The 26,891-nt window shown below is 39.5% G+C and overlaps 1 protein-coding gene and 1 pseudogene across 8 annotated transcripts in view; one reads left to right on the forward strand and one right to left on the reverse strand.

Moving 5' to 3' along the window:
• Positions 1-26,891, reverse strand: part of ARHGEF6 (Rac/Cdc42 guanine nucleotide exchange factor 6) — a 135,363-nt gene that overhangs the window by 40,043 nt on the left and 68,429 nt on the right. For all 8 annotated transcript variants that reach the window (XR_016227917.1, XR_016227918.1, XM_017349864.4 and 5 more), the window contains 2 exons: positions 26,582-26,677; positions 24,692-24,814 (listed from right to left, as the gene is read on the reverse strand). Coding sequence is in view for 6 of the 8 variants with exons in the window: in XM_017349864.4 (XP_017205353.1) it covers positions 24,692-24,814; positions 26,582-26,677 (219 nt within the window). In the remaining 2 variants the exon portion in view is untranslated. The remainder of the gene's footprint in view (positions 1-24,691; positions 24,815-26,581; positions 26,678-26,891) is intronic.
• Positions 98-13,519, forward strand: LOC100352357 (ribonuclease MRP subunit p24 pseudogene; annotated as a pseudogene).

Here is a 26,891-nt window from a genome sequence, read left to right on the forward strand (position 1 = left end):
CTACATTCCTAAATTTGTATTCATGAAATGTATGAAGTTGTATAACTTAAATAAAAGGTTTCTGGGGAAAAAAAGGGAAAAAATATCCAAAGAAATGATGACTGAAAACTCCTCAAATTTGAGGAAAACATTAATCTACACATTCAACAAGCTCAACAAATTTCAAATAGGACAAATGCAAAGAGATCCACACCAGAAAAATCATAATGAAAAGATGAAAAGTAAAACATTTTGAAGGCAACAAGAAAAAATAATTCATCAAGGGTGGTGTACTTGGAACATATGAACAGCCAATTTTTCATCAGAATCATAGAGGCTGAAGACAGTAGGATGGCATACTCAAAGTAATAAAAAACAAAACAAAAAATAGAAGCTGGCGCTGTGGCACAGCAGATGAACTCCCTAGCCTGGGGCGCCAGCATCCCATATGGGCACCAATAGTCCTGGCTGCTCCACTTCAGATCCAGCTCTCTGCTGTGGCCTGGGAAAGCAGTAGAAGATGGGCCAAGTGCTTGGGCCCCTGCATCCATGTGGGACACCCAGAAGAAGCTCCTGGCTCCTGGCTCCTAGCTTCAGATCGGTACCGCTCTGACCCTTGCGGCCAACTGAGGAGTGAACCAGTGGACAGAACACCTCTCTCTCTCTCTCTCTCTCTGCCTCTCCTTCTCTCTGTGTAACTCTTTCAAATAAATAAATAAATATCTTTTAAAAATACATACCAAGAAAGAATTATATATCCATCCAAACTAGCTTTCAAAAATGAAGGTGAGCCGGCACCACGGCTCAATAGGCTAATCCTCCACCTAGTGGCGCTGGCACACCGAGTTCTAGTCCTGGTCGGGGCACCAGATTCTGTCCCGGTTGCCCCTCTTCCAGGCCAGCTCTCTGCTGTGGCCCGGGAGTGCAGTGGAGGATGGCCCAAGTCCTTGGGCCCTGCACCCCATGGGAGACAAGGAGAAGCACCTGGCTCCTGGCTCCTGCCATCGGATCAGCGCAGTGCGCCGGCCGCAGCGCGCCGGCCGCGGCGGCCATTGGAGGGTGAACCAACAGCGAAAGGAAGACCTTTCTCTCTCTCTCTCTCTCTCTCTCTCACTGTCCACTCTGCCTGTTAAAAAAAAAATGAAGGTGAAATGAAAGTTTCCCAAATGGAAATTGAGAGAATCATTAATTGGAAAATCCACCATACAAAAATTAAAGAAAGCTGTTCAGGCTGAAAGCAAGTAGATGCAGATATAAATTCAAAGCCACATATAAAAACAAAGAACATCAGTAAAGCTAATTATATAATTAAAATGATATTCTAAGCACATGTTTCTTCTTAACTTACATAAAATCAATTTCATAAAACAAAACTGTATGATTATATTGTTCATCTATAACATGCAGAAATTTAATATATTCATATGTATAACTCTAAATTTTTTGGCACCAGAATACTCTTTTAGTTCTACTTTTTCATGAGTGTTTTTGAAGTATTCTTATATTTGACAACCACAGCACAGAAGAGACAGGTGGGAGCAATTTTCTACTGGAACAATGATGTGATACCATATAGTAATGCAAATCCACAGGAAGAAATGAAGAGAGGCAAATGATAAATAAGAAAGTTAACAAATATGAGCTATCTTCAGAAAGTCCATGGAAAATATGTATTATGAAAATATTGTTTCATGGATTTCAATTGTTTGTATCAAAATAAACTTATCTTTTAATTAAATTTTTCCATGAATGTAATGAAGTACACTCATATCTTTGTTCTCTTTTCTTCCCTCAATTTCATTAATAGACATAAAATTATATTAAATAATAATTATACAATGTATTATTGTGTTTTAACATACATAGATATAATATTTATAATTTTAATAGTAAAAAAGGAGAACACAGGCACAGCTATGTGGAAGTCATATTTTCCTATCTCACTAGAATTAAACTAGCATAAATATGGAGTAGATTATCAGTTAAGATATATACGGAAAGCCCTAGAGCAACCACAAGATAAACCTAAAAATATAGTGGAAAAAATCATTAAAGGACTTCTGGTTTCTGCTCTGACATGTAAAGACTTTGGAAGTCATCACTACTAACCTCGTAATAAGAAAATTGCTGAGAAAATTGAAAATCAATTATTTTCCTTAGCTTACTGAGAAGAGTTTACAAGGAAAACGACTGCCCCTAAATCTGGAGAGATAGGAAAATACAGAGAATTATAGCTGAAATTAGCTTCCATGAAATAGAAGCCACCAGAGCTAGCAACCAGAAGGAAACTCAAACACAAATAGAAAACCCTTAATTCACAATGTGCTAATATTCTCATAAGCCTACCATGAGTCGAAAATGTCATAACTTGAACATACATTTCATACACCTAGCTCACTGAACATCATAGTTCAGCAGCACAGTATACTGTGGAGTATCAGTTGTTTCCACCTAGATCACATAACTAACTTGGTGCAGTGCTTGTTACTTCTACCCTACATTGCAAGGGTATTGTACCACATATCACTAGCCCATGAAAATATCAGAATTCTGAATTCCAAATATGGTTTCTATTGAAAGTGCATCACTTCCACACCACTGTAAAGTCAAAAAATTGTAAGCCAAACCATTGTAAATTAGGGACCAACTGCAGTAATTTTGATGAATTGCAGGAATGTGGAAACTCCTGGAGACCCAGCCATGGGTAAGAGTGAAACACTTTTGTGAGTTTTGCATCCAGAAAGCCAACAAGGTTCTCAGGGTGAATAACAGTGAAATACGCCTTTCATGTATCAGGTGTGGGACAGTACAATTTTGAAATAATCCCAGAACATTCTCCATAGAAAAGGTCTATGTTTCAAGGGAAAATATTTAGTCAGAGCTCTATCTGACCTGAGAATCTGACAACAGACCAGCTCCAGTTCTCATCTTCCTGTCATATGTGAGACAATTCTTAAACTGCTAAGAAGTATTTCCAAAGGTCAAGTCCCAATGATGCAGGCACACTAGAATTTTGCAATTTGCTCATAACACCTTACCACCACATCAAAAGGGCTCCAGTATAATAATGGTGGAGTATAGCTTACAGGGATGAAAGACACAGACTCTATTTAAGAATGAGTTCTTCAATCCAACATGGGAAGCAGGATACACAGCAGACTCATAGAATGGCAGATGTCCTAAACAGCACTCCGGCCTCAGAATCAGCCCATAAGGCATTTGGATCCAGCTAAAAAGCCCATGAGAGGTTCGCAGGCATGGAAAGCCAAGACACTCGGGCAAAAAAAAAAAAAATGACCTAAATGAAAGATCTCTGTGAGTGAGATCCCAGCAGAAAGAACGGGCCATCAAGGAAAGAGGTAACTTTCTCTGAAGGAAGGAGAGAACTTCCACTTTGCTTATGGCCTTGTCTAAATAAGATCAGAGTTGGCAAACTCAAGAAGCTTCCATAGCCTTGGAAGCTCATGACAAGAGCCTCAGGTGATTACTGACATCATAAATAAGAGTGTCAATTGTTAAATCAACAACAGGAGTCACTGTGCACCTACTCCCCATGTAGGATCTCTGTCCTTAAGGTGTTGTACTATGCGAATTCACAAATTCACGGTAAAGCTACTACTCAAACAGTACTTTACACTTTGTGTTTCTGTGTGGGTGAAAATGGTTGAAATCTTTACTCAATATATACTAAATTGATCTTCTGTATACAAAGATAATTGAAAATGAATCTTGATGAAGAATGGGATGGGAGAGGAAGTGGGAGATGGGATGGTTGCCGGTGGGAGGGAGGTTATGGGGGGAAAATCGCTATAATCCAAAAGTTGTGCTTTCAAATTTATATTTATTAAATAAAAGCTTTCTAAAAAATGAGTTCTTAGGAAACCCAAAGATAATTAAGGCAAAAGTAAAAACAAACAAGGAAACCAAGAAAAAACTAAATTATTAAAGCTTACAACTACAGAAAACATTAAACATAGCTATGCTCTTAGCCAGATTAACAAAAACCTCACATTAAAGCCTATTTACCTCAGCCTATAATATTCAGTGTAGCATATCTGGCTTCCTACAGAAACTGCAAAAGACGCTAAAAGGCAAGTCTGAAGAGACAAAGCAAACTTCATAAGCAGGCTCAGATATGGCACAGATTTGGGTAATATCAGTTAGGAAATTTAACATGGCTACACTTAATATGTTTAAGATGCTTGTGGAGGATGATAGCAGAGGCAGCAATGAGGCAGAAGTACTACCTTGAAGCTACATCAAGGAGACTACAGGGCGGGCGCTGTGGCGCAGTGGGTTAACACCCTGGCCTGAAACACCGGCATCCCATGTGGGCACTGGTTCAAGACCCAGCTGCTGCACTTCCGATCCAGCTCTCTGCTGTGGCCTGGGAAAGCAGTAGAAAATGGCCCAAGTCCTTGGCCCCCTGCACCCGTGTGGGAGACCTGGAGGAGGCTCCTGGCTCCTGGCTTCGGATCGGCGTAGCTCCAGCCGTGGCGGCCAACTGGGGAGTGAACCAGCAGATGGAAGACCTCTCTCTCTCTCTCTCTCTCTCTCTCTGCCTCTCCTCTCTGTGTAACTCTGACTTGCAAATAAATAAATAAATCTTAAAAAAAAATAAAAGGAGACTACAAGATAGCTGCCCAGACCAGGCCTGCTGTCTCCTCCTGGTCTACAGTTTGTCACACAATGATAAAAGCAATTTTGAAGAAACATGCCCATACTGTTTCCAGTTGTTGGTTCTGGATAATTCTCAAGCACATCTCAAACCCAACCCAAATTCACATACCAAAAACCAAAATACAGAAACTTCCTATTCAAGAAGCAAGAAATTCTACACTCAATTTTATAGGAAAAAAAATCAGATGTTTCAAGATGGCTGAATAGGGTAGGGAGCTTACTACTTTAGGCTAGAGTAAGATAGTTTTTAAAAAAGTGGAGTACATTCTCAGGAGAGTATTAGGGAGAAAACTGCAGTGGAAAATCTACAGAAGGAAGAGGGACCCGTGGATCTCTGTGGAGGGTGCTGACACGCAGCATGAGCATGGACACAACACAGGACCCCAGTAGCTGTGAACTTCAGTACCAGCTTTGCAGAGTGAGATAAGATCAGAATACAGCAGCCCATGCCACTGGTGATACAGCTGCGGGAAGAGCCTGGCATGAGTCCTGCCTGGAGTCCTGTGGGAGACAGGATACCTGCTAACGTAGTGGAAAAAGGGGGCATATTTTTCCTTCCCTGCCCCACCCACAATGGCTCTTGGCAATCGGTTGAGAGAGGGTGGGAGCCATTTTGGACATAGGTAACAGATGCACCACCTCTTGTGCGTGTGCCCAGCAACTGGCTGAGACAAGACAGATACCATATTGTCAATAGCTGTGGCAGTGGCTCAGGTCTGCATACCTGGCAACCAGCAGAAAGCACCACTTGTGTAACATAAAGGGGCTCTGACTCATGGCTCTTGTGTATGTGTGTGAGGCAAGGATTTGACCAGAGGGAAAAATCCATACTCTCCATTGACTTCAATCTGGATGGGAGAACTGACAGGGGGCTGGGGACATATGTAGGAATGTGAGGTACCCCCAGCCTCCCAACATACCACAGGCTTTGGGGCTCAAACCACCTAGGTGGAGCACCCACAGGCAGCTGGCTCGGGGAATGCCTCTGCTTCTCTGTGGATGGGACAGGCTAGTAGGGCAGAGGGGATCCTGTGTACCCCATGACTATGGGAGCCTTGTGGCTGAGACTGTGGGAACTCTGACTCCATGAGAGGGTGAAGGTTGTAGCTGGGTCTCTGGGCAATCACTGTGAGCTGCTCCACATGCTCAGGGTTCCCTGATTACCTGGGTTGGGTCACTGCAACGGGATTTGTGCTCACACTGAGGACTGCACAGAACCTATGTGCTGTTCTTACGGCAGCATGCATGAGTATTGCACCCACTCTGAGATAACACCCAGGCATTCATCACCTTGGAAGAGAGGGAGGTGAGGGAGTGATTATGCCAACAGAAGTGATCAAATCCTCCCTTCTGAGAGAGAGAGAGAGAGAAAGAGAGAGATTTATGACTCCCATCTTGAGTATCACCCTGGATACTTGCCCCACCCTGGAGCACTGAACAGAGCTCCCTAGCCACATCCAGCACACACTTCTGGGTATTCACTGAAAGAGCAGACACTCCACTATGTCACAGAGGTATAGTTCAAAGATAAAAACCATCATAGGAAAAAAAAAACAACAAATATCTCCACAAGTGCCTAAAAATAAATGCAGAATTCAAGAAATAAGAATAAGGAAGACAACATAAACCCTGCAAAGGAAGACAATGCTTCAGTATTAAAATGTGATGATCAAGAATTGATGAAGTGCTCTAAATGGAATTCAAAGAATTAATCATGGGATTACTCAGAAGAAATCTGAAGCAAATCTGTGAATTAAAGAAATCCGTACATGACATGAATGAAAATTTTTCCCATGAAATTGAGATTTTTTAAAGAGAAATCAAAATGAGTTATTAGAAATGAAGAATTCAAAAAATCAAATAAAAATGTGGTGGAGAGCCTTAACAGCAGACTTGGTGAGGTAGAAGAAAGAATATCTAAGCTAGAAGACAAAACATTCGGAAATTTCTGTCAGATCAAAAATATAAATAAATAAATAAATAAATGAGGAAGAAGAAATTTGAAAAATTAAAAGCAGTATTGCAGATTTATGACATACTATCAAACAACTCAACATACAAGTGTTAGGAGTTCCTGAAAGTATTAAAGGGAATGGATTAAAAGGCCTATTTAGTGAATCAATTACAGAAAACTTCCCCAATTCGGAAAAAGAAAGGGATGTCCAAGTACAAGAAGCACATAGAACTCCTAACAGACATGACCAGAAAAGATTTTCACTATGACACATTGTAGTCAAACTTGCAACAGTAAAACAAAAAGAAAAGATTCTAAAATGTGCACGAGAGGAACACCAGATTACTTTCAAAGACTCTCCAAGTAGACTCGCGGCTGACTTCTCGTCATAAACACTACAGGCTAGGAGAGAATTGTGAAACATAGTCCAAGTCTGAAGAGAAAAAAAAAAAAAAGCTGTCAACCCAGAATACAGAACCCTGCAAAACTCCCATTTATGAAAGAAGGTGAAATAAAAACTTTCTAAAACAAACGGAAACTGAAGGAATTTGTCACCACTTGTCCAGCCTTACAAAAGGTGCTTATGGATATGCAACACAGAGAAACACAGAAGATAGTCATCATTATGAAATAATGTGAAGCACGTGTTTAAGATAATGCTCTAGCTGTTCCGACAGGTACACCTGTCACTCTGTCCCCTTGGCTCGTCTCACCCGTACCCCGTTCCAAGGAGCCCTACCTGGACCCCTCACCTCCCCCCCCTTCTCAGCCAGGTGACTTATGGGGGCTTCACCAGGGACGAAGGCGTGTGTGTATGTATGTGTCGTGGGCACTGACATCTGGACCCTGCACTGCCTCCGGAGGGGCTGGGGGACCCCTTGTAACATTTCTGTGTGGATTTCCTGGAAGCCACTGTTACGGGAGGGTGTTTGAAATGAATTTCAGCAGCTCATGAGCTGGCATAACGAATGAACCACCTCTGTTTTTGTGTGAGTTCTCACTCTTTTTCCAGAATCTGCAGCCAGAATGTGTCACAAGAGCCCCTTTCCTGATGTCAGGTGGGTTGGTGTGCATCTCCTCCCGACGCGGGAGAGCCGTGGGTGTATTTTTATGAATGGGGGGGGGGCTGAGCACTCCCTTTTGTGACTTGTGATTTTCAGAACGAGTGCTACCTTACTCTGTAATCGCGATAACTTTGAAAACTGTACATGACTGGAAATCTGCCAGCCACCGCCACCCCAATTCTGATTGTACCTCTCTTCCCAGCCTTGAGTCTGTTCTGTGCTTGTCTGGGGGGTGGGGCAGCTGGCTCTGACCTTCGCAGAGCACACCCTCTGCTTCTCTTCCCCGTGAAAAACCACTGCATTCCGCTGTTTCAATTTCAAAATAAAAGGAAATTTATATTCAAAAAATAAATAAATAATGTGAAGCAACAGAAAATCTCCCAGTAAAAGTACAAAAGAAATCCAAAGTAAACAATAGGAATATTTATGGGAAAATGGCAGGGCCAAGTCATTACATATCACTAGTAACCTTGAAAGTAAATGGCCAGTTAAAAGATACAGACTGGCTGAATGGATTTAAAAACAAACCTAGGGGCCAGCACTGTGGCATAGTGGGTAAAGCCATATGAGATGCTGCAGTGCCAGAATCTCATATGGGCACCGGTTTGAGTCCCGGGAAAGCAGTGGAAGATGGCCCAAATCCTTGGGCCCCTGTACCCATGTAGGAGACCTGGAAATAGCTCCTGGCTCCTGGCTCCTGGCTTCAGAACAGCTCAGCTCCAGCTGTTGTGGCCATCTGGGAAGTGAACCAGCAGATGGAAGACTTCTCTCTCTCTCTCTCTCTCTCTCTCTCCCCCCACCTCTCTATATATCTGTCTTTCAAATAAATAAAATAAATCTTCAAAAAAAGAGACAAGACCCATCTATTTGGTGCCTATAATAAACATACCACACCAACAAAGATACATGCAAACTGAAAGTGAAAGGATGGAAAAAGACATTCCATGCTAATGCAAAGCAAAAATAAGCTGCAGTAGCCACCCTAGTATCAGAAAAAATAGACTTTAACACACACACACACAAAAAAAAACTTAAAAGAGACAAAGAAGCACACTATGTAATGATTACGGGATCAATTCAACAGGAAGATGTGACTATAATATACATATATGCACCCAATTACAGGGCGCCTGGCTAGTCAAAAGAAATGTGAACAGATCAAAAGGGAGACATAGACTCCAATACAATAGTAAAAGGGGACTTCAACACCCAATTTCAGCAATGTACAGATGAACCAGACAGAAAATCAGCAAAGAAACAACAGTTAATCAACACTGTTGATCAAATGGATCTAACTGATATCTACAGAACTTTTCATCCCACAGTTGTAAAACACCCATCCTTCTCATCAATACCTGGAACTTTCTTTAAGATAGACTATATGCTAGGCCATAAAACAAGTCTCAGGAAATTAAAAATATCGAAATCATACCATGCATCTTCTTTGACAACAATGGAACGAAGCTGGAAATCAACAACTCAACAATCTCTAGATCATAGAAAAACACATGAAGACTGAACAACATACTTCTGAATGAACAGCAGGTCATAGAAGAAATCAAAACAGAAATCAAAAAATTTCTAGAAACAAATGAAGATGGCAATACAACATATCAAAGCTTATGGGATACAGCAAAAGCAGTGTTAATAGGGAAATTTATAGCAATTGGTGCCTACATCAAGAAATCAAAAAGACATCAAATAGGCTATCAGGGGCTGGCGCTGTTGTGCAGTGGGTTAACACCCTGGCCTGAAGTGCCAGCATCCCATATGGGCACCGATTCTAGTCCCAGCTGTTCCACTTCCAATCCAGCTCTCTACTATGGCCTGGGAAAGCAGTAGAAGATGGCCCAAGTCCTTGGCCCCCTGCACCCGCGTGGGAGACCTGGAAGAAGCTCCTGGCTCCTGCCTTTGCAGCTATCTGGGGAGTGAACCAGTAGATGGAAGACCTCTCTCTCTGTGTCTACCTCTCTCTGTAACTCTGTCTTTAAAAAAAAAAAGAAATCCAATAGGCTATCAATGCATCTCAGATACCTAGAAAAACAACAAAAACAAAACCCCAAATTAATATCAAGAAGGAAATAATTAAAATTAGAGAAGAAGCAAACAAAATTGAATTAAAAATACAAAAGATCAGTGGAATGAAGAGAGGTTTTTTGAAAAAAATAAACAAAATTGATATACTATAGGCCTAACTAACCAACAAAAGAGAGAGAACACCCAAATCAATAAAAATCAGAGATGAAAAAGGAAATGTAACAACAGACACCACATAAATAAAAAATCATCAGAAGAGCTGTATGCCAACAAATTTGGGAAACACAGAACAAATGGATAGATTCCTGCATACATACAATCTAACAAAACTGAGTCATAAAAACAAAGAAAACCTAAACGGACTGATAACCAAGATAGAGATTAAATCAGTAATAAAGACACTCTCAACAAAGAAAAGTCCAGGACCAGATGGCTTCACTGCTGAATTCTACCAGACACTTAATGAAGAGCTAATTCCTATTCTTCTCAAGCTATTTAAAACAATTGAAATGGAGGGAATCCTCCCAAATGTTCTCTATGAAGCCTGCACCATCTTAATTCCTAAACCAGAAATAGATACAACAGAGAAAGAGAAATACAGACCAATATCTGAAGAACATACACTCAACAATTCTCTGCAAAATACTACCCAAATACAACATGTCAAAATGATCATTCACCTGGATCAAGAGGGACTTATCCCCGGTATGCAGCGATGGTTCAACATTGGCCAATCAATAAATGTGATGCACATTTAGCAACTGATGAACAAAAAACATATGTTTATCTCATGAAATGGAGAGAAAGCATTTAATAAAATACAACATCCTGGGGGCCAGCACTGTGGCGCAGCAGGTTAATGCCCTGGCCTGAAGCACCAGCATCCCATATGGGAGCTGGTTCGGGACCCGGCTGCTTCACTTCTGATCAAGCTCTCTGCTACGGCCTGAGAAAGCAGTACAAGGTGGCCCAAATGCTTGGGCCCCTGCACCCATGTGGGAGACCCAGAGGAAGCTCCTGGCTCATAATTTGGATTGGCACAGCTCCAGCCATTGCGGCCAATTGGGGAGTGAACCATTGGATGGAAGACCTCTCTCTCTCCATCTCTTTCTCTCTCTATCTCTGCCTCTCCTCTCTCTGTGTAACTCTGACTTTCAAATAAATAAATAAATATTTTTTAAAAATCCTTTGAACAAAACCTTAAGCAAATTGGGTATAAAAGAAACATTCCTCAACACAATCAAGACAGTCTATGACAAACCCACAACCAGCATTTTATTGAATGGGGAAAAGCTGGAAGCATTATCACTAAGATCCAGAACCAGACAAGGATGCCCACTCTCACCATTGCTGTTTAACATAGTACTGGAAATTTTAGCCAGAGCCATTATGCAAGAAAAAGAAATTAAAGGGATATAAATTGGAAAGGAGGAAATCAAAATATCCCTATTTGCGGATGATAAGATCTATATATAGGGGAATTCAAAGACTCCATTAAGAGACTATTGGAACTCAAAAATGAGTTTGGTAAAGTGGCAGGACATAAAATTAGCACACAAAAATCAATAACCTTTGTATACACAGATAATTCCATGGCCGAGAAAGATCTTCTAACACCAATCTCATTCACAATAGCCACATAAAAATTAAATACCTTGGAACAAATTTAACCAAGAATGTCAATAGATCTCTCTGATGAAAATTACAAAATATTAAAGAATGAAATAGAAGACACAAAAAATGGAAAAATTTTCCATACTACCAAAAGCAATTTACAGATTCAATGTAATCCCCAATTCATATAGAAACCCACAATAACCCAAATAGCTTAAGTAATCTTAAACAACAAAACAAAGCCCAAGACATCACTACCAGATTTCAAGACATAGTACAGTGCAGTTATAATCAAACCAGACGGGTACCAGCAAAAGAAAACAACATATGTGTAGACCAATGGAACACAACAGAAACTCCAGAACTCAATGCACGTATCTACAACCAACTTATCTTTGACAAATGAGTTAAAATAAATCACTGGAGTAAGGACAGTCTCTTCAAAAAATGGTGCTGGGAAAACTGGATCTTCACATTCAGAAGCATGAAGCAAGATTCCTACCTTACACTTTACACAAAAATCTACTTAAATGGATAAAAGAGCTGAATCTATGACCTTATACCATCAAATTACTAGAGAATACTTGGAAATTCTACAAGACATTGGTGTAGACAAAGACTTCTTGGAAAAGACCCCAGAAGCACAGGCAATCAAAGCCAAAATTGACAAATGGAATTACATCAAATTGAGACACTTCTGCATTGCAGAAGAAATACTCAGCAATGTGAAGAGGCAACTGATAGGAGAAAATATCTGCAAACTATGCAACTGATAAAGGATTAATATCCACAGTCTATAAAGAGCTCATAAAACTCAACAACAACAACAAAATCCAGTTAATAAATGGGTAAATGACTTGAACAGGCATTTTTCAAAAGAGGAAATCCAAATGGCCCACAGACATCTGAAAATATGCTCAGGATCACTAGCCATCAGGGAAATGTAAATCAAAACCACAATGATGTTTCATCTCAACCCAGTTAGAATAGCTCTCATACAGAAATTAACAAATATCAAATGCTAACAAGGATGTGGGGAAAAGAGTACCCTAATCTACTGTTGATGGGAACATACACTGGTTCAGCCACTGTGGAAGACTGTATGGAGATAGCTCAGAAATCTGAATATAGGCCTACCATATGACCCAGCCATCGCACTTCTGGGAATTTACCCAAATGGAAAGAAATCAGCATATGAAAGAATGATCTCTATTCCCGTGTTTAATGTGGCTCAATTCACACTAGCTAAGCTCTGGAATCAACCCAGATGTCTATGAACTGAAGACTGGATTAAGAAATTATGGTATATATACACTATGGAGCTGTAAATTTAAAAAAGAATGAAATCCAGCCCTTTGCAACAAAATGGATGCAACTAGAAACCGTTATACTTACTGAAATAAACCAGTTGCAAAAAAGACAAATACCATATGTTCTCCCTGATCTGTGGTAACTACTAGAGTACCAAAAATGTAATGCATGGGAGTGAAATCGACATTTTGAGATTAGATGATTGTTTACAGCCCTTGTCTCTACTGTTGAGGAACAGTGTTTTTTGTTGTTGTTGTTGTTGTTGTTTCTTCTTCTTACTTAGTATAAGGTTAACCTTATGAGTATAAAGTAAACTCTAAATAGGTTATTATAAAAACTAAGAGAGGGAATAGGTGAAGGAGGAGGAAGAAGGCTGGGAGTGCAGGTGGCAAGGTGGGTAGGGTCTGAAGAATCACTATGTTCCTAAATTTGTATTTATGAAATTCATGAAGTTTGTCCATTTTAAATAAAATTTTAAAATATATGATAAAAATAAAGAAGAAAAAGTTGTGAAAATATACAAAGACTCCAAAAGTATATTACTAATTGCTGTAAGACACATAACAAAGCAGTTAGACATTGTAATAAAAGTAGCTTTCTATCAGCACTGAAGAGCAATCCTAGCACTCCTATGAGCAAAGTCGATCAGAAGATACCAGAAAGACTGTAACTTCAATAAACAAATCTGTCAGGTTCCAAAGGCTAGAGCCCAGCACAGATTTTCAAAGCACCTACATCTGGACAGTCAACACCCATTTGCCCTCCAAAGAATGTGAGCCAAACAAAGAAACACTTTCCTCAACTAAAAATGTTGCTTGGCAAGAATGAATCCAAAAAAAATCCAAAGGTATACTTCATAAATTTCTTATCTTCTCTTTGAAGGATAAACTTAAAAATAAGATATGTCTACTGCAATTCCTGAAACTAAAATTAATAAAACAACATTTTTACCATTATTTATTCTTTGAATATATGCTTAGGTGCAAGAACAAACATTTTTTGGCATCCTTCAAAGTTCAGGAGAAAAATACCTCATTGTTTAAGTGATCATCTTTCCAATGGAAATTGAGACCTTTATGACAGGTTCTCTATTCACTCCTAAAGATTTCTTCCACTTATCTGTAGCCTTATTGCTAATTCAGAAAAAGGATCATTATTTTCTTAGTGTATCATTATTTTCTTAGTCACCTTCGTAGCTATATTCATAAAATTTGAACATTATTCCTATTTTGAATGTAATTGTAAATATCTTTGACATATGACATTCAATTTTATAGGTGATTCAGTAAGGTACTGAAATTTCCAGTGGTACACCTACTCTTCCTATAATAAAATTTTCCAAAAGCGGCAATTTAAAAAAGGCTCCAATGGAAAATGTGGAAACCATACAGTAAGAAATGGAAAATGTAAGCAAAGAGGTATAAACTCTAAGAATCAAAACAAAATTCCTGAGAAGGAAAACATTATAACAGAAACAAAAAATGTCTTTGATGGGTCTATCAATAAACTGGACATAGCTGAAGAAAGAAAACAGTGGGTCTGAATATATGTCAACAAAAATTTCCTAAATTGAGATGTAAAGAGAGGGGTTGTTGCCATGGCACACTAGGTTAATCCTCCACCTGCAGTGCTGGCATCCCATATGGGTGCCAGTTCTAGTCCTGGCTGCTCCCCTTCCAATCCAGCTCTCTGTTGTGGCCTGGGAAATCAGTAGAAGATGGCACAAGTCCTTAGGCCCCTGTACCCATATGGAAGACCAGGAAGAAGCACCTGGCTCCTGGCTTCAGGTCGGTGCAGCTCCAGCCATTGCAGCCATTTGGAGAGTGAACCAACAGAAGGAAGACCTTTCTTTCTGTCTCTCCCTCTCATTTTCTGTATCTCTACCTCTCAAATAAATAAAATCTAAAAAAACGAAAGAAAGAATTGTAAAGAAAAACAATACTTTTTAAAATGCAATATCTAAGAACTGTGGAACAATGACAAAAGGTGGGCCACGTGCACGATGGGAATATAGATCAAAAGAGACAGAAGGAGCAGAACAAATATTTGAAGAAATTACAACTGAGAATTTTCCAAAATTTATGACAGACATCAAAGTACAGATATAGGTATCTTAGAAAACACCAATAAATAGCAAAACATCTACACCTAGCCATATCATATTGAAACTACAGAAAAACAAAGATAAAGAAAATCTTGAAGGAACTCTGGGGAGAAAACACCTTACCTACAGAAAACAGTGTAAGAACTACATTAGACTTCTCATCAGAAACAATGCAAGCAAGAACAGAATGGTATGAAATATGAAAATGTTGAAAGAAAAAATGAAAACCTAGAATCCTTTTTTTTAATTAAAAGAGTCACCTCAGGGATTTTAAGCTTCTCAAAAGTTTAGATGTTATAATTAGTTTTAATTGAAAGATACAGAGATAGAGATCTCCTATCTGTTGGTTTACTTCCCAAATCCTTCTAACAGTAAGGGCTGTTCCAGGTCAAAGCCAGGAGCAAGAAATTCAAGCCAAGTCTCCCACATGGGTGGCAAGGATCCAACCACTTGAAGCATCACCTGCTGCCTCTCAGGGTGCACATTAGCAGGAAGCTGGATCCAGAAGCAGAACAGGGACTCCAACCCAGGCACTCTGATACTGGATGCAGGCATGCCAAGTGGCTTCTTAACTGCTGTACCAAACATCTGCCCTCCTATAACTCTAACTGAAATGTTTATCAAACAAAAATTGTGTGAAATTGTTACCAAAATAACTACCTTGTAAAAAATTTTTAAAACAATCCCTTCAGGAAGGAAAAAAAAACGAAGTAAAAAAAAAAAAAAACTTGGACCCACATGAAAAAAGAAAGAGTGCCAGAAAAATAATAAATGAAAATAAAATAAATCATCTTCTTAACTGATCCAACAGAAAACTATTTTCTCAAAGCAATAATATATTGGGTGCTTTTACTTTATAGATCAGTAAAATGAAAGACAAAAATATTACAAGAGATGAAAGAGGGAATTGAGAATACTGTGTTATAAAGTTCCTGAGTGAAATATCAGCTGGTACAGTGCTTTGTGAAAGTGCTATTAGATTTAGTTATAAATGGATAACTCAAATTCTAGAGAATTCACTAAAATGTTCTGAAAGAAATACAATATGCTAGGAGAGGAGAAAATATGAAATCCTGTAGAATATTTAATATAAACAGGCAAGATAGAAAAAAAAGTAAAAAAGAGCAATGTGCCATGGATGGAAAAATGTTACAAACATGGTAAATATTAACCCAAATGTCAATAATCACTTAATTGCATGTGGTCTAAATATACCAATTAAAAGTCAGAGACCAGGGGACAGTGTTTGGCATAGCAGTTAAGACATCAATTGGGATGCTGCATCCCCTTTCAGAGTGCTAGGGTTTGAGTCCCAACTCCACTCTTCATTCCACTTTCCTTCTAATGCACATCCTGGGAGGTAGCAGGTGATGGCCCAAGTACTTGGGTACCAGCTGGGATTGAGTTCCCAGCTCCTGGCTTCAGCCTGGCTCAGGCCCAGATGTTGAAGGCATTTAAGGAATGAACCAGGAGAAGGGGGATCTGGGATCTGTGTGTTTCTCTCTCTCTCTCTTTCCTTTTCAAATAAATATTAGAAAACACACAGAGAGACTTTCAGAATATATAAAAGTATTCAATTATATGTTGTCTACAAGACACGGATAAAAGTCAAGGGATAAAGAAAGATACATCACATTAACTCTAATCAAAAGAAAGCTGGATAAGCCCATACTCATTTCAGATAAAGCAGACTTCAATTATGGAAAATTATCAGGGATGAGAAGAAAAATTACATAATGATAATAGAAACAATTCTCCAACAAGATATAACAATCTTCGGTGAATGCACCTAACAGTTAAGCATCAAAATACATGAAGAAAAATTGAAAGGACAGAAGGGAGAAATATATCCAATATTATTTATAGAGATTTAAACATCCCTCCATTAATAATTGACAGACACAGCAGAAAGTAGGGATACACTTGAAGAGCACCATCAATCAAGTGGTTCTAATTGACATTTATACATTTATACATTCAATCTTAGCAAAATATACATTCTTCTCAAACTCACATGGAACATTCACCAAGATAGATCAATCTATGGGATATAAAGCACAACTTGTTTTTGTAAGAACAGAAATCAACAAATGATTCTGGACTGTTAGATATCTGCATGCAAAAGAATGAAGTTAGAACTCTAACTCACTCCATATGTAAAACCTAACTCAAAATGAATTAAAGACCTCAAAGTGGAAGCTAAAACTATAAACCTCTTAGAGAATATACATTGGTTTAAATAATCTTGCCTTGGATTAGGCAATAGTTGCCTAGTATAACATTAAAAACACAAACAAAAAAATATATTGGACATTATCAAAATTAAGAATTGTACTTTAAAAGACATTATCAAGAAAATGAAAAAGCAACCCTCAAAACAGGAGATAGTTTTGCAAATTCTAAATCTGGTAAGTTTAGTAGCCAGAGTATACAAAGAACAGATGTAACTCAACAATGAAAAGATGAATAACCCTATGATATAGTAGCCAAAGATCTTAAAAGACATGTTTATAAGGAAGATGTTAAAATATTCAATAAGAAAGATGAAAAAGGGGCCAGCACTGTGGCTTAGCGGATAGAGCCGCCGCCTGCAGTGCTAGCAACCCATATGGGCGCCAGTTCAAGTCCCGGATACTCCACTTCCCATCCAGCTCTCTGCTATGGCCTGGGGGCCTGGGAAAGCAGTAGAAGATAGCCTAGGTCCTTGGGCCTCTGAACCCGCGTGAGAGACCAGGAAGAAGCTCCTGGCTTCAGATCGGCGCAGCTCTGGCCATTGCGGCCATCTGGGGAATTAACCAGCATATGGAAGACCTCTCTCTCTCTCTCTCTCTCTCTCTCTCTCTCTCTGCATCTCCTTCATATCTCTGTATAATTCTGACTTTCAAATAAATAAATAAATCTTAAAAAAAAAAAAAAGAAAGATGGGGGCCGGCGCCGTGGCTCACTTGGTTGGTCCTCCGCCTGCGGCACTGGCATCCCATATGGGTGCCAGGTTCCAGTCCCAGTTGCTCTTCTTGCAGTCTAGCTCTCTGCTGTGGCCCGGGAGTGCAGTGGAGGATGGCCCAAGTGCTTGGGCCCCTGCACCCACATGGGAGACCAGGAAGAAGCACCTGGCTCCTGGCTTCAGATCAGCATAGTTCTGGCCATGACGGCCATTTGTGGGGTGAACCAATGGAAGGAAGATCTTTCTCTCTGTCTCTCTCTCACTGTCTAACTCTATCAGTCAAATAAATAAATAAAATTAAAAAAAGAAAGATGAGAAGATGCCCAATATCATCAGACATTAGAGCAACAGTTATTAAAATGAGTTATTTTGTATGGGGTTTCTTTTGGGAACAATGAAAATATCTTGAAATTAGATAGTGGTTATGGCTGCACAATGTTGTGAATATATTAAAAACCACTGCATTGTACACTTTAAAATTATGCATTTATAGTATGTGAATTATATCTCAATAAAAAGACAAATAATTTAATTTAAAATATGCAAAAGATCTGAATAGACATTTCTCCGAAGATATACAAATGGCCAATAAGCACACAAAAGATGCTCAACATCACTACTCATTAGGAAAATGAAAATAGGGGCTGGCACCGTGGCTTAGAGGATAAAGCTACCACCTGTGATTCTAGCATCCCACATGGGAACTGGCTTGAGTCCCAGCTGTTCCACTTCCAATTCAACTCTCTGCTAATGCATCACAGAAGTGGAAGATGACTCAAGTCCTTAGGCCCCTGCATCCATGCGGGTGATCTGAAGGAAGCTCCTGGCATCTGGCTTCGGAACAGCCTAGCTCCAGCCATTGCAGCCATTTGGGGAGTGAACCAGCAGGTGGAAGATTCTCTCTCTTTCTCTCTCTCTGACTCTGCCTTTCAAATAAATAAATAAATAAATATTTTTAAAAAGGAAAATGCAAATCAATATCACAATGAGAAACCACTTGATCCCCACTAATATTGCTAAAATTAAAAAGACTGACAATAGCAAGTATCAATGTTGGTGTGAAGTAAAAGAAACCCTCATAAAAAAAAAAGAAACCCTCAAATATTGCTGATGAGAAAATACATGGATGCAGTCACTTTGGAAAACAGTCTGACAGTTCCTCCAAAGTTGAAACATAGAGTTACAATATGATCAACAATTCCACTCTTAGGTATCTGTTTAAGAGAAACAGAGAAGCCAGCATTGTGGTGCAGTGGGTTAAGCCACTGCCTGCAGTGCTGGCATCCCATATGGTGGCGACAGTTCGAGTCCTGGATGCTCTACTTCTTTTTTTTGTTTTGTTTTTTTTTGTTTTTTGTTCCCCCCCCCCATACCGTCCCTCCCACCCACAACCCTCCCCTTTCCCACTCCCTCTCCCCTTCCATTCACATCAAGATTCATTTTCGATTATCTTAATATACAGAAGATCAGCTTAGTATACCTTAAGTAAGGATTTCAACAGTTTGCTCCCACACAGAAACATAAAGTGAAAAATAATAGATGATTTTTTTTTAAATGATGATGAAATCAGATCAGACCTCTTGTCATGTTTAATCCCAGTGAGAGTCAAGTTGGGAATTGATAATTTCTTTTTTTTTTTTTTTTTTTTTTACAGAAGATCAGTTTAGTGTACATTAAGTAAAGATTTCAATCGTTTGCAATGGATGCTCTACTTCTGATACAGCTCCCTACTAATGCACCTGAGAAAGCAGTGGAAGATGGCCCAAGTACTTGGGCCCCTGTCATCCATGTGGGAGAGCTGGATAAAGCCCCTATCTCCTGCCATGGGCCTGGCCAAGCCCTGGCCATTGCAGCCATTTGGGGAAAGAACCAGTGAAGATCTCTCTCTCTGTCTCTCCCTCTCTCTGCAGCTCTGCCTTTCAAATAAGTAAATAAATCCTTTAAATTTTTGAAAATTGGTTAAGAGAAATGAAAACATGTCCATACGAAGACTTGTATAGGAATATCCTTAGCAGTGCTATTCGCATGCTCCATCAACTGGTGAATTGAAGAACATGGTACCCAGATAAGGAAAGCTACATGTGACAATGTGGATGAATCTTGAAAATATGATGCTAAGTGAAAGAAGTCATACACAAAAGACCTTATATTGTATGATTTTGCTTCAATGAGATATGCATCATAGGCAAATCCATAGTAATGTGAAGTATTGTACTATGGCTGGCTTGGACTGGAAGAGTTGGAGGGAAATGGTAAACTTGTACTAATCTGTATGGACTGGCTGAGGGAGTCATAAAAATGTTCTACAATTGATTATGGTGATATTTGCACAACTCTGTTAATACAATAAAAATTAATTCACTGTATATTTTATGAGTGTTTTAAATAGTAGATGTGTTATTTCTCAATAAAGCTATTATATACAAAAGGAAATGGGATGTTCTATTGTTTAAGCTGCATGGTAAGCAAGTACATGGCTGCTCATTTTACTACAATTCTTTAAATTTGCATTTAGATTATTCTTTTTGTAAAACATGCATCTTAAGAAAAAGAAATTTTTTTTGAGGTCTGGCAGACCTAGATTCTGGCTCAACCACTTAACAGCTATGAGCTCTTGGAAGATTATTAAACCTAAGCCTTCCAACATCTTATCTGTAAAGAGGAGATGGTAATAATAGTAACTCCCTCAAAGACTTTTATATAATGTGCTTGGCATGTTGTCAGTGCTTTTATCATCTAATGGTAGCCGTAAGCCATTGAGCCAATTGCCTAAAAAAGCTAGGCCTCTCTTTCTTTAAACTCCCACTTTCAAACTGCTATTCCACAAGAGTTCAAAATTTGGGTCAGGAGAATAAAATTGACCTTCAAGTATGACCTACGGAATTCAACCTTAAAAATGTCCATACAGAATGGCTCTATAAAGCCAATGAAACTCCTTACAAACCAGAACAAAAACAAAAATTTCAGGGCAAGAATTTGGCTCTGTGGTTGTTGTTGCTTGGGACATCTGTGTACCATATTGCAGTGCCTGACTCCTCCACCTCTGGTCCAGCGTCCTGCTAATAAACCTGGGAAGCAACAGGTGATGGCCCAAGTACTTGGGTCCCTGCCACCCTCATGGGAGACCCACATGAAATTCCTCACTCTTGGCTTCAGTCTGGCCTAGCTGAAGCAGTTGTGGCATTTGTGGAAGGAACCAGCACATGGAAGATCTCTGTGTGTCTATCTCTTTATTACTGTGTGTTTTTCTGCATTTAAAATAAAATAAAAATAATAAAAATTCATAAAATAGAATTTAAAAAAATCAAAATTTCTGTTTTTCTGATGGTTAGTGTTAATTAATCTTCCAGTCTGATCCTGGGAGTGCAAATATAGGCCAGATTAAGTGAAGGATATTCTTTCCAGTCTTGAGTGACCACCAGAATCCATGTCAGTTCTGAATCTAGTCTCCAAACTAAGTCAAAATAACTTCTGGGTGTTGGGTTTGTTATTACACCACCTAGATTTCTTTTTTTTTCTTTTTTTCTTTAGTAAATATAAATTTCCAAAGTACAGTTAATGGATTACAATGGCTTCTCCCCCATAATTTCCCTCCCACTCACACCCCTCCCATCTCCCGCTCCCTCTCCCATTCCATTAACATCAAGATTCATTTTCAATTATCTTTATATACAGAAGATCGATTTAGTATATATTAAGTAAATATTTCATCAGTTTGCACCCACACAGAAACACAAAGTGTAAAATACTGTTTCAGTACTAGTTATAGATAGCATTGCTTCACATTGGACAACACACTAAGGACAGATCCCACATGAGAAGTAAGTACACAGTGACTCCTGTTGTTGACTTAACAATTTGACACTCTTGTTTATGGCGTCAGTAATCTCCCTAGGCTCTAGTCATGAGTTGCCAAGGCTATGGTCAAATTGCATCTTCAAGTATTTACAGTTTTTTAGCCCAGATGAATGTGTCAGTGATTGTGTGAGGGATGAATAGTCATAGGTTATAGAAGGGTAGGAAAGAGATGTGGGCCATCAATACGAAAGAAGGTAAAGGAAGAAAATCCCCAGTAAAAGATCACAGAACGTTCAAAGCATATATTAGAAATATCTTTGGAGGCCAGCACCACGGCTCACTTGACTAATCCTCTGCCTGTGGCGCTGGCACCCCGTGTTCGAGTCTGAGTTGGGGCAACGGATTCTGTCCCAGTTGCTCCTCTTCCAGTCCAGTTCTCTGCTGCGGCCCGGGAAGGCAGTGGAGGATGGCCAAGTGCTTGGGCCCTGCACCCGCATGGGAGACCAGGGGAAGCACCTGGCTCCTGGCTTTGGATCAGCGCGGTGCGCTGGCCGCAGTGCGCCAGCCGCAGCGGCCACTGAGGGCTGAACCAACGGAAAAGGAAGACCTTTCTCTCTGTCTCTCTCTCTCACTGTCCACTCTGCTGTCAAAAAAAAACTACACATTCTTCTCAGCAGTACATGGAACCTTCTCTAGGACTGACCACATACTAGGTCATAAAGCAAGTTTCAGCAAATTCAAAAGTATCGAAATCGTATCAAGCATCTTCTCAGACCACCATGGAATGAAGCTGGAAATTAGCAATTCAGGAATCCCTAGAGATATGCAAATACATGGAGACTGAACAACATGTTCCTGAATGAACAGTGGGTCACAGAAGAAATCAAAAGAGAAATCGAAAACTTTCTGGAAGTAAATGAGGATAACAACACAACATATCAAAACTTATGGGATACAGCAAAAGCAGTGTTAAGCGGAAAGTTTAGAGCAATAGGTGCCTACATCAGAAAATTGGAAAGGCACCAAATAAATGAGCTTTCCATGCATCTCAAGGATCTAGAAAAACTGCAGCAAACAAGACCCAAAACTAGTAGGAGATGAGAAATAATTAAAATCATAGAATAAATCAACAGGATTGAATCAAAAAAAATTACAAAAGATCAGCAAAACAAAGAGCTTGTTCTTTGAAAAAATAAACAAAATTGACGCCCCATTGGCAGAACTAACTAGAAAAAGAAAAGAACCAAATCCATAAAATCAGAGATGAAAAATGGAATGTAACAACAGACACCACGGAAATAAAAACAGTCATCAGAAATTACTACAAAGAGTTGTATGCCATCAAGACTAGTGTCTGCTAATTTAACTGATAGAATTAAAAAGGAAAGAACTATCCAGCATGGGAAGCAGGGTACACAGCAGACTCATAGAACGGCAGATTCCTAAACAGCACTCGAGCCTCAGAATCAGCCCTTACGGCATTCGGATCCGGCTAAAAATCCCATGACAGTAGTTCAGGCATGGAAAGCCAACACATTCTTGCAAAAAAAGAAAAAAAAAAGAGAGAGAGAGACCTAAATGAAAGATCTCTGTTTGTGAGATCCCAGAGGAAAGAACAGGCCATCAAAGAAGAAGGTACCTTTCTCTGAAGGGAGGAGAGAACTTCCGCTTTGACTATGGCCTTGTCTAAATAAGATTGAAGTTGGCGAACTCCAAAGGCTTCCATAGCCTCAGCAGCTCATGACAAGAGCCTCGGGTGATCACTGACGTCATAAACAAGAGTGTCAATTGTTAAATCAACAACAGGAGTCACTGTGCACTTTCTCCCCATGTAGGATCTCTGTCCTTGATGTGTTGTACTATGTGAATTCACGGTAAAGCTACTACTCAAATAGTACTTTATACTTTGTGTTTCTGTGTGGGTGAAAACGGTTGAAATCTTTACTTAATATATACTAAATTGATCTTTTGTATATAAAGATAATTGAAAATGAATCTTGATTAAGAATGGGATGGGAGAGGGAGTGGGAGATGTGATGGTTGCAGGTGGGAGGGTGGTTATGGGGGGTAAAAGCCACTATAATCCAAAAGTTGTACTTTGGAATTTATATTTATTAAATAAAAGTTTAAAAAAAAAAGAGTAGTGGCACTTATCTAAGTTCCTTGCATGGACTCTTATTATTTTACTTAAAAATATTTGTTTATGTATTTGAAAGTCAGAGTTACAGATAGAAAGGGAGAGACAGAGACAGAGACAGAGAGAGAAAGAGAGAGAGAAAGATCTTCCATTCATTGGTACACTCCCCAGATGGCTGCAACAGCCAGGGCTGAGCCAAGCTGAAGCCAGGAGCCAGGAGCCTCTCCCAGGTCTCCCCCATGGGTTACAGGGGCCCAAGCATTTGGGTCATCTTCTGCTGCTCTTCAGAAATGGAGCAGCTGGGACATGAACTGGTGCCCATATGGGAAACTGGCATTGCAAACGACAGCTTTATTGACGGCCACAATGTTGGTCCATTTTTAAATAAGGCATTATTCTGTTACTCTTTGTTAACATGAAACAATTATAGTCACAAACAATTATCATCAGGATAATTTGCTTAAAGTTCCTATCACACAGCTCATAGTAAGTTATGGTTTCCTTCCACCTTTCCCTGCTAGTCACTGCCTTTTAGCCACATCACTGCTTGATTCTTCCTCTTCCCAGACAAGGGAAAGAAAAAGAGATAAACATAGGCAATTTACTTATTTATCAGAAACTCAGATAATACATTCATTGGGTTAGGCAATGACTAAACCATTGGATCTAATTGGGCTTTTCCTCTGGAAAACCATCATGTCCCTTTCCCTAAACCCCACACTGTTAACTACATTGCAAAGTCTCACAGAATCATCTTAATTACCATTTGTAATGCAACATGTTTCCAATGTAATTCAGTATCCACTTTTACCTCAGGATGTTATGCTCCAAGAGGGAAGAGGATATCTCTTTCCTGTTTACTACTATATCTCTATCAATTAGTATAAGGCCATGTACATGCTTAATAATTATTTGTTGGATTAATGGATAAGCAATCCAAGTAACCGCGAATACATTCCTGACATCATGAACAAGGATCATCAAGAGTTCAAATGGAGATCCTGTATTTCCAAACGAAGTGGTCCTAGGAAGGATATTATAAAACAGCCTAGTTGGACAAATGATTTACCTGTGCTGAGTGAGAACGTTTACAGCTGAAGGATGATTTGCACAGTAAGCCATATACATAGATTTAAAATGAGGCATGAGATTCAGGAGACAACCTCCTACTTTGTGTTGGTTTTCTGGAAATCTGTAAGCAAAACAGGTGAAACACAGAATGTAATACAGAAAACTGGAAGTAAAGGAAGATGCTACCAATTGAACCTGGCAGCATGTAAACTTTTTTTAATGTTCTGCCAAAGTTACAAGGGAAATGATATTAGAGCCATCTATTCAATGAAATGCTGATCCCTGACTGTTGCTTTAAGCTGTATCCATCAAACATAGGACTAATATATAGTGTCAGATAATTGGAATTGGTATGTATGTTCGCTCATTCATTTTTAAGATGCTGACATTCAAATTAAGCTAGGTATAATAAAAACCGCTCTTGCTTAAATTTATATTAAGGTAGAGTACAAACAAAACTAATGGAATCCAAAATTTACATACCACAAAATGGTATTATGTAGTCTTGCAGGCTTAGTAGTTAGGCAGAGTGGCCTCAAGATTTTTTAAGTTTTAAAATTACAAGTCACATGATTCCTTTTAGAGAAAAAAATCAGGAAAACAAAAAACAAAAAAAAAATTTATAATGCCACCATTTGGAGATAACTACTATAACAATTTTGGCATAGTCCTTGGACTTTTTGTGCATATTTCCTTATAAAATGAAAAATATCAAGATTATAAATCTACTTTGTAATCTCTCCTCTCACTTAGGAAACATCTTTCCCTATCAGTAACCTAGATCTCCATCGGCATCTGAAGTGGCTTCTCAGATCTTTTTGGAGTGGGCTCTCTCTCCATCTTCCTCTCTGGACAGCTGCTGTGCCTCATAAAACTAAAGAAATAGGCAATCACTTCAGTTTCCCAAGAGATGAAAGTCACCAACTTCTCTGTGATATACTGCTTGGAAAATTAATCTAGGCCGGCGCCGCGGCTCACTAGGCTAATCCTCCGCCTTGCGGCGCCAGCACACCGGGTTCTAGTCCTGGTCGGGGCGCCGGATTCTGTCCCGGTTGCCCCTCTTCCAGGCCAGTTCTCTGCTGTGGCCAGGGAGTGCAGTGGAGGATGGCCCAAGTCCTTGGGCCCTGCACCCCATGGGAGACCAGGAGAAGCACCTGGCTCCTGCCATCAGATCAGCGCGGTGCGCCGGCCGCAGCGCGCCGGCCGCAGCGGCCACTGGAGAGTGAACCAACGGCAAAGGAAGACCTTTCTCTCTGTCTCTCTCTCTCACTGTCCACTCTGCCTGTCAAAAATAAAAAAAAATAAAAAAAGGAAAATTAATCTAGCTCTAGAAATATATTGCCTAATGATCACTACAGTTCACCTTGTAGTGTGAAGTTGAACACCTCCACAATTAGCTAGCCATCAAAAGTACATTGTGGTTCACATAAAGATATTTTCCTTCCCTTAATTTCTATGTATTTCAACTGTTAATATAACAGACACAATATCAGGACTCACAAAAAGAGGAAAAAAACTTGTGAAATTAAATAATTTGAATAACTTTTTCAAGTATTTTGTAATGTGCAAAAGAATATATTGACAGGATGTCAAAGATGTCAACTAAAGCCTTCTGTGTCTCCTATACTGTACAGACACAGTAAACTGATGTACTTTTCAATTGAAGTTACAATTTCTTGGACAGAGAGCCCTTATATGTTGGTTATTTAGCACTGTGGACACCACAACCTATCGCATTTTCTTCACACTGGTACTTTGTTCTGGTATCATGTACTAATGCTGCAACAAATGCATAATATGATATGTCCTTGTCTAAGGCAACAGTTAAAAGAAAACAAAACGTAAACAACAACGTTGTTGGCTCATCTAATAGAAAGGTTACACTTACTTTGAACACTCTTCCAAGGCTTGGCAAAGTGTCTGTTGAAACGTGCATACTTCCTCAAAGTTTCCTAGCAAAGATGTGAACTCCACAGAACTCAGACTGAAAAAGAAACATGTAGTTTCAGTTAATACAATTAAGGATGACTTTAGTAATCTATCTTTACTGTATAGAGATACACTAATAAACAATTAGCTGAACGTGACCACTCCCTCACTGCCCTGGATCCCCTTGTTGTCCCGCACTTCCGGGGCACGTGGCCTTTGTGCCATCCGCTCTCTTCTTTTGCTGCTCATGCTAAGCTGCTTGTGGCTGC

This window comes from Oryctolagus cuniculus, chromosome X (genome assembly GCF_051225735.1).
Source record: "Oryctolagus cuniculus isolate XC-2025 breed Fujian yellow rabbit chromosome X, ASM5122573v1, whole genome shotgun sequence".
NCBI lineage: Eukaryota > Metazoa > Chordata > Mammalia > Lagomorpha > Leporidae > Oryctolagus > Oryctolagus cuniculus.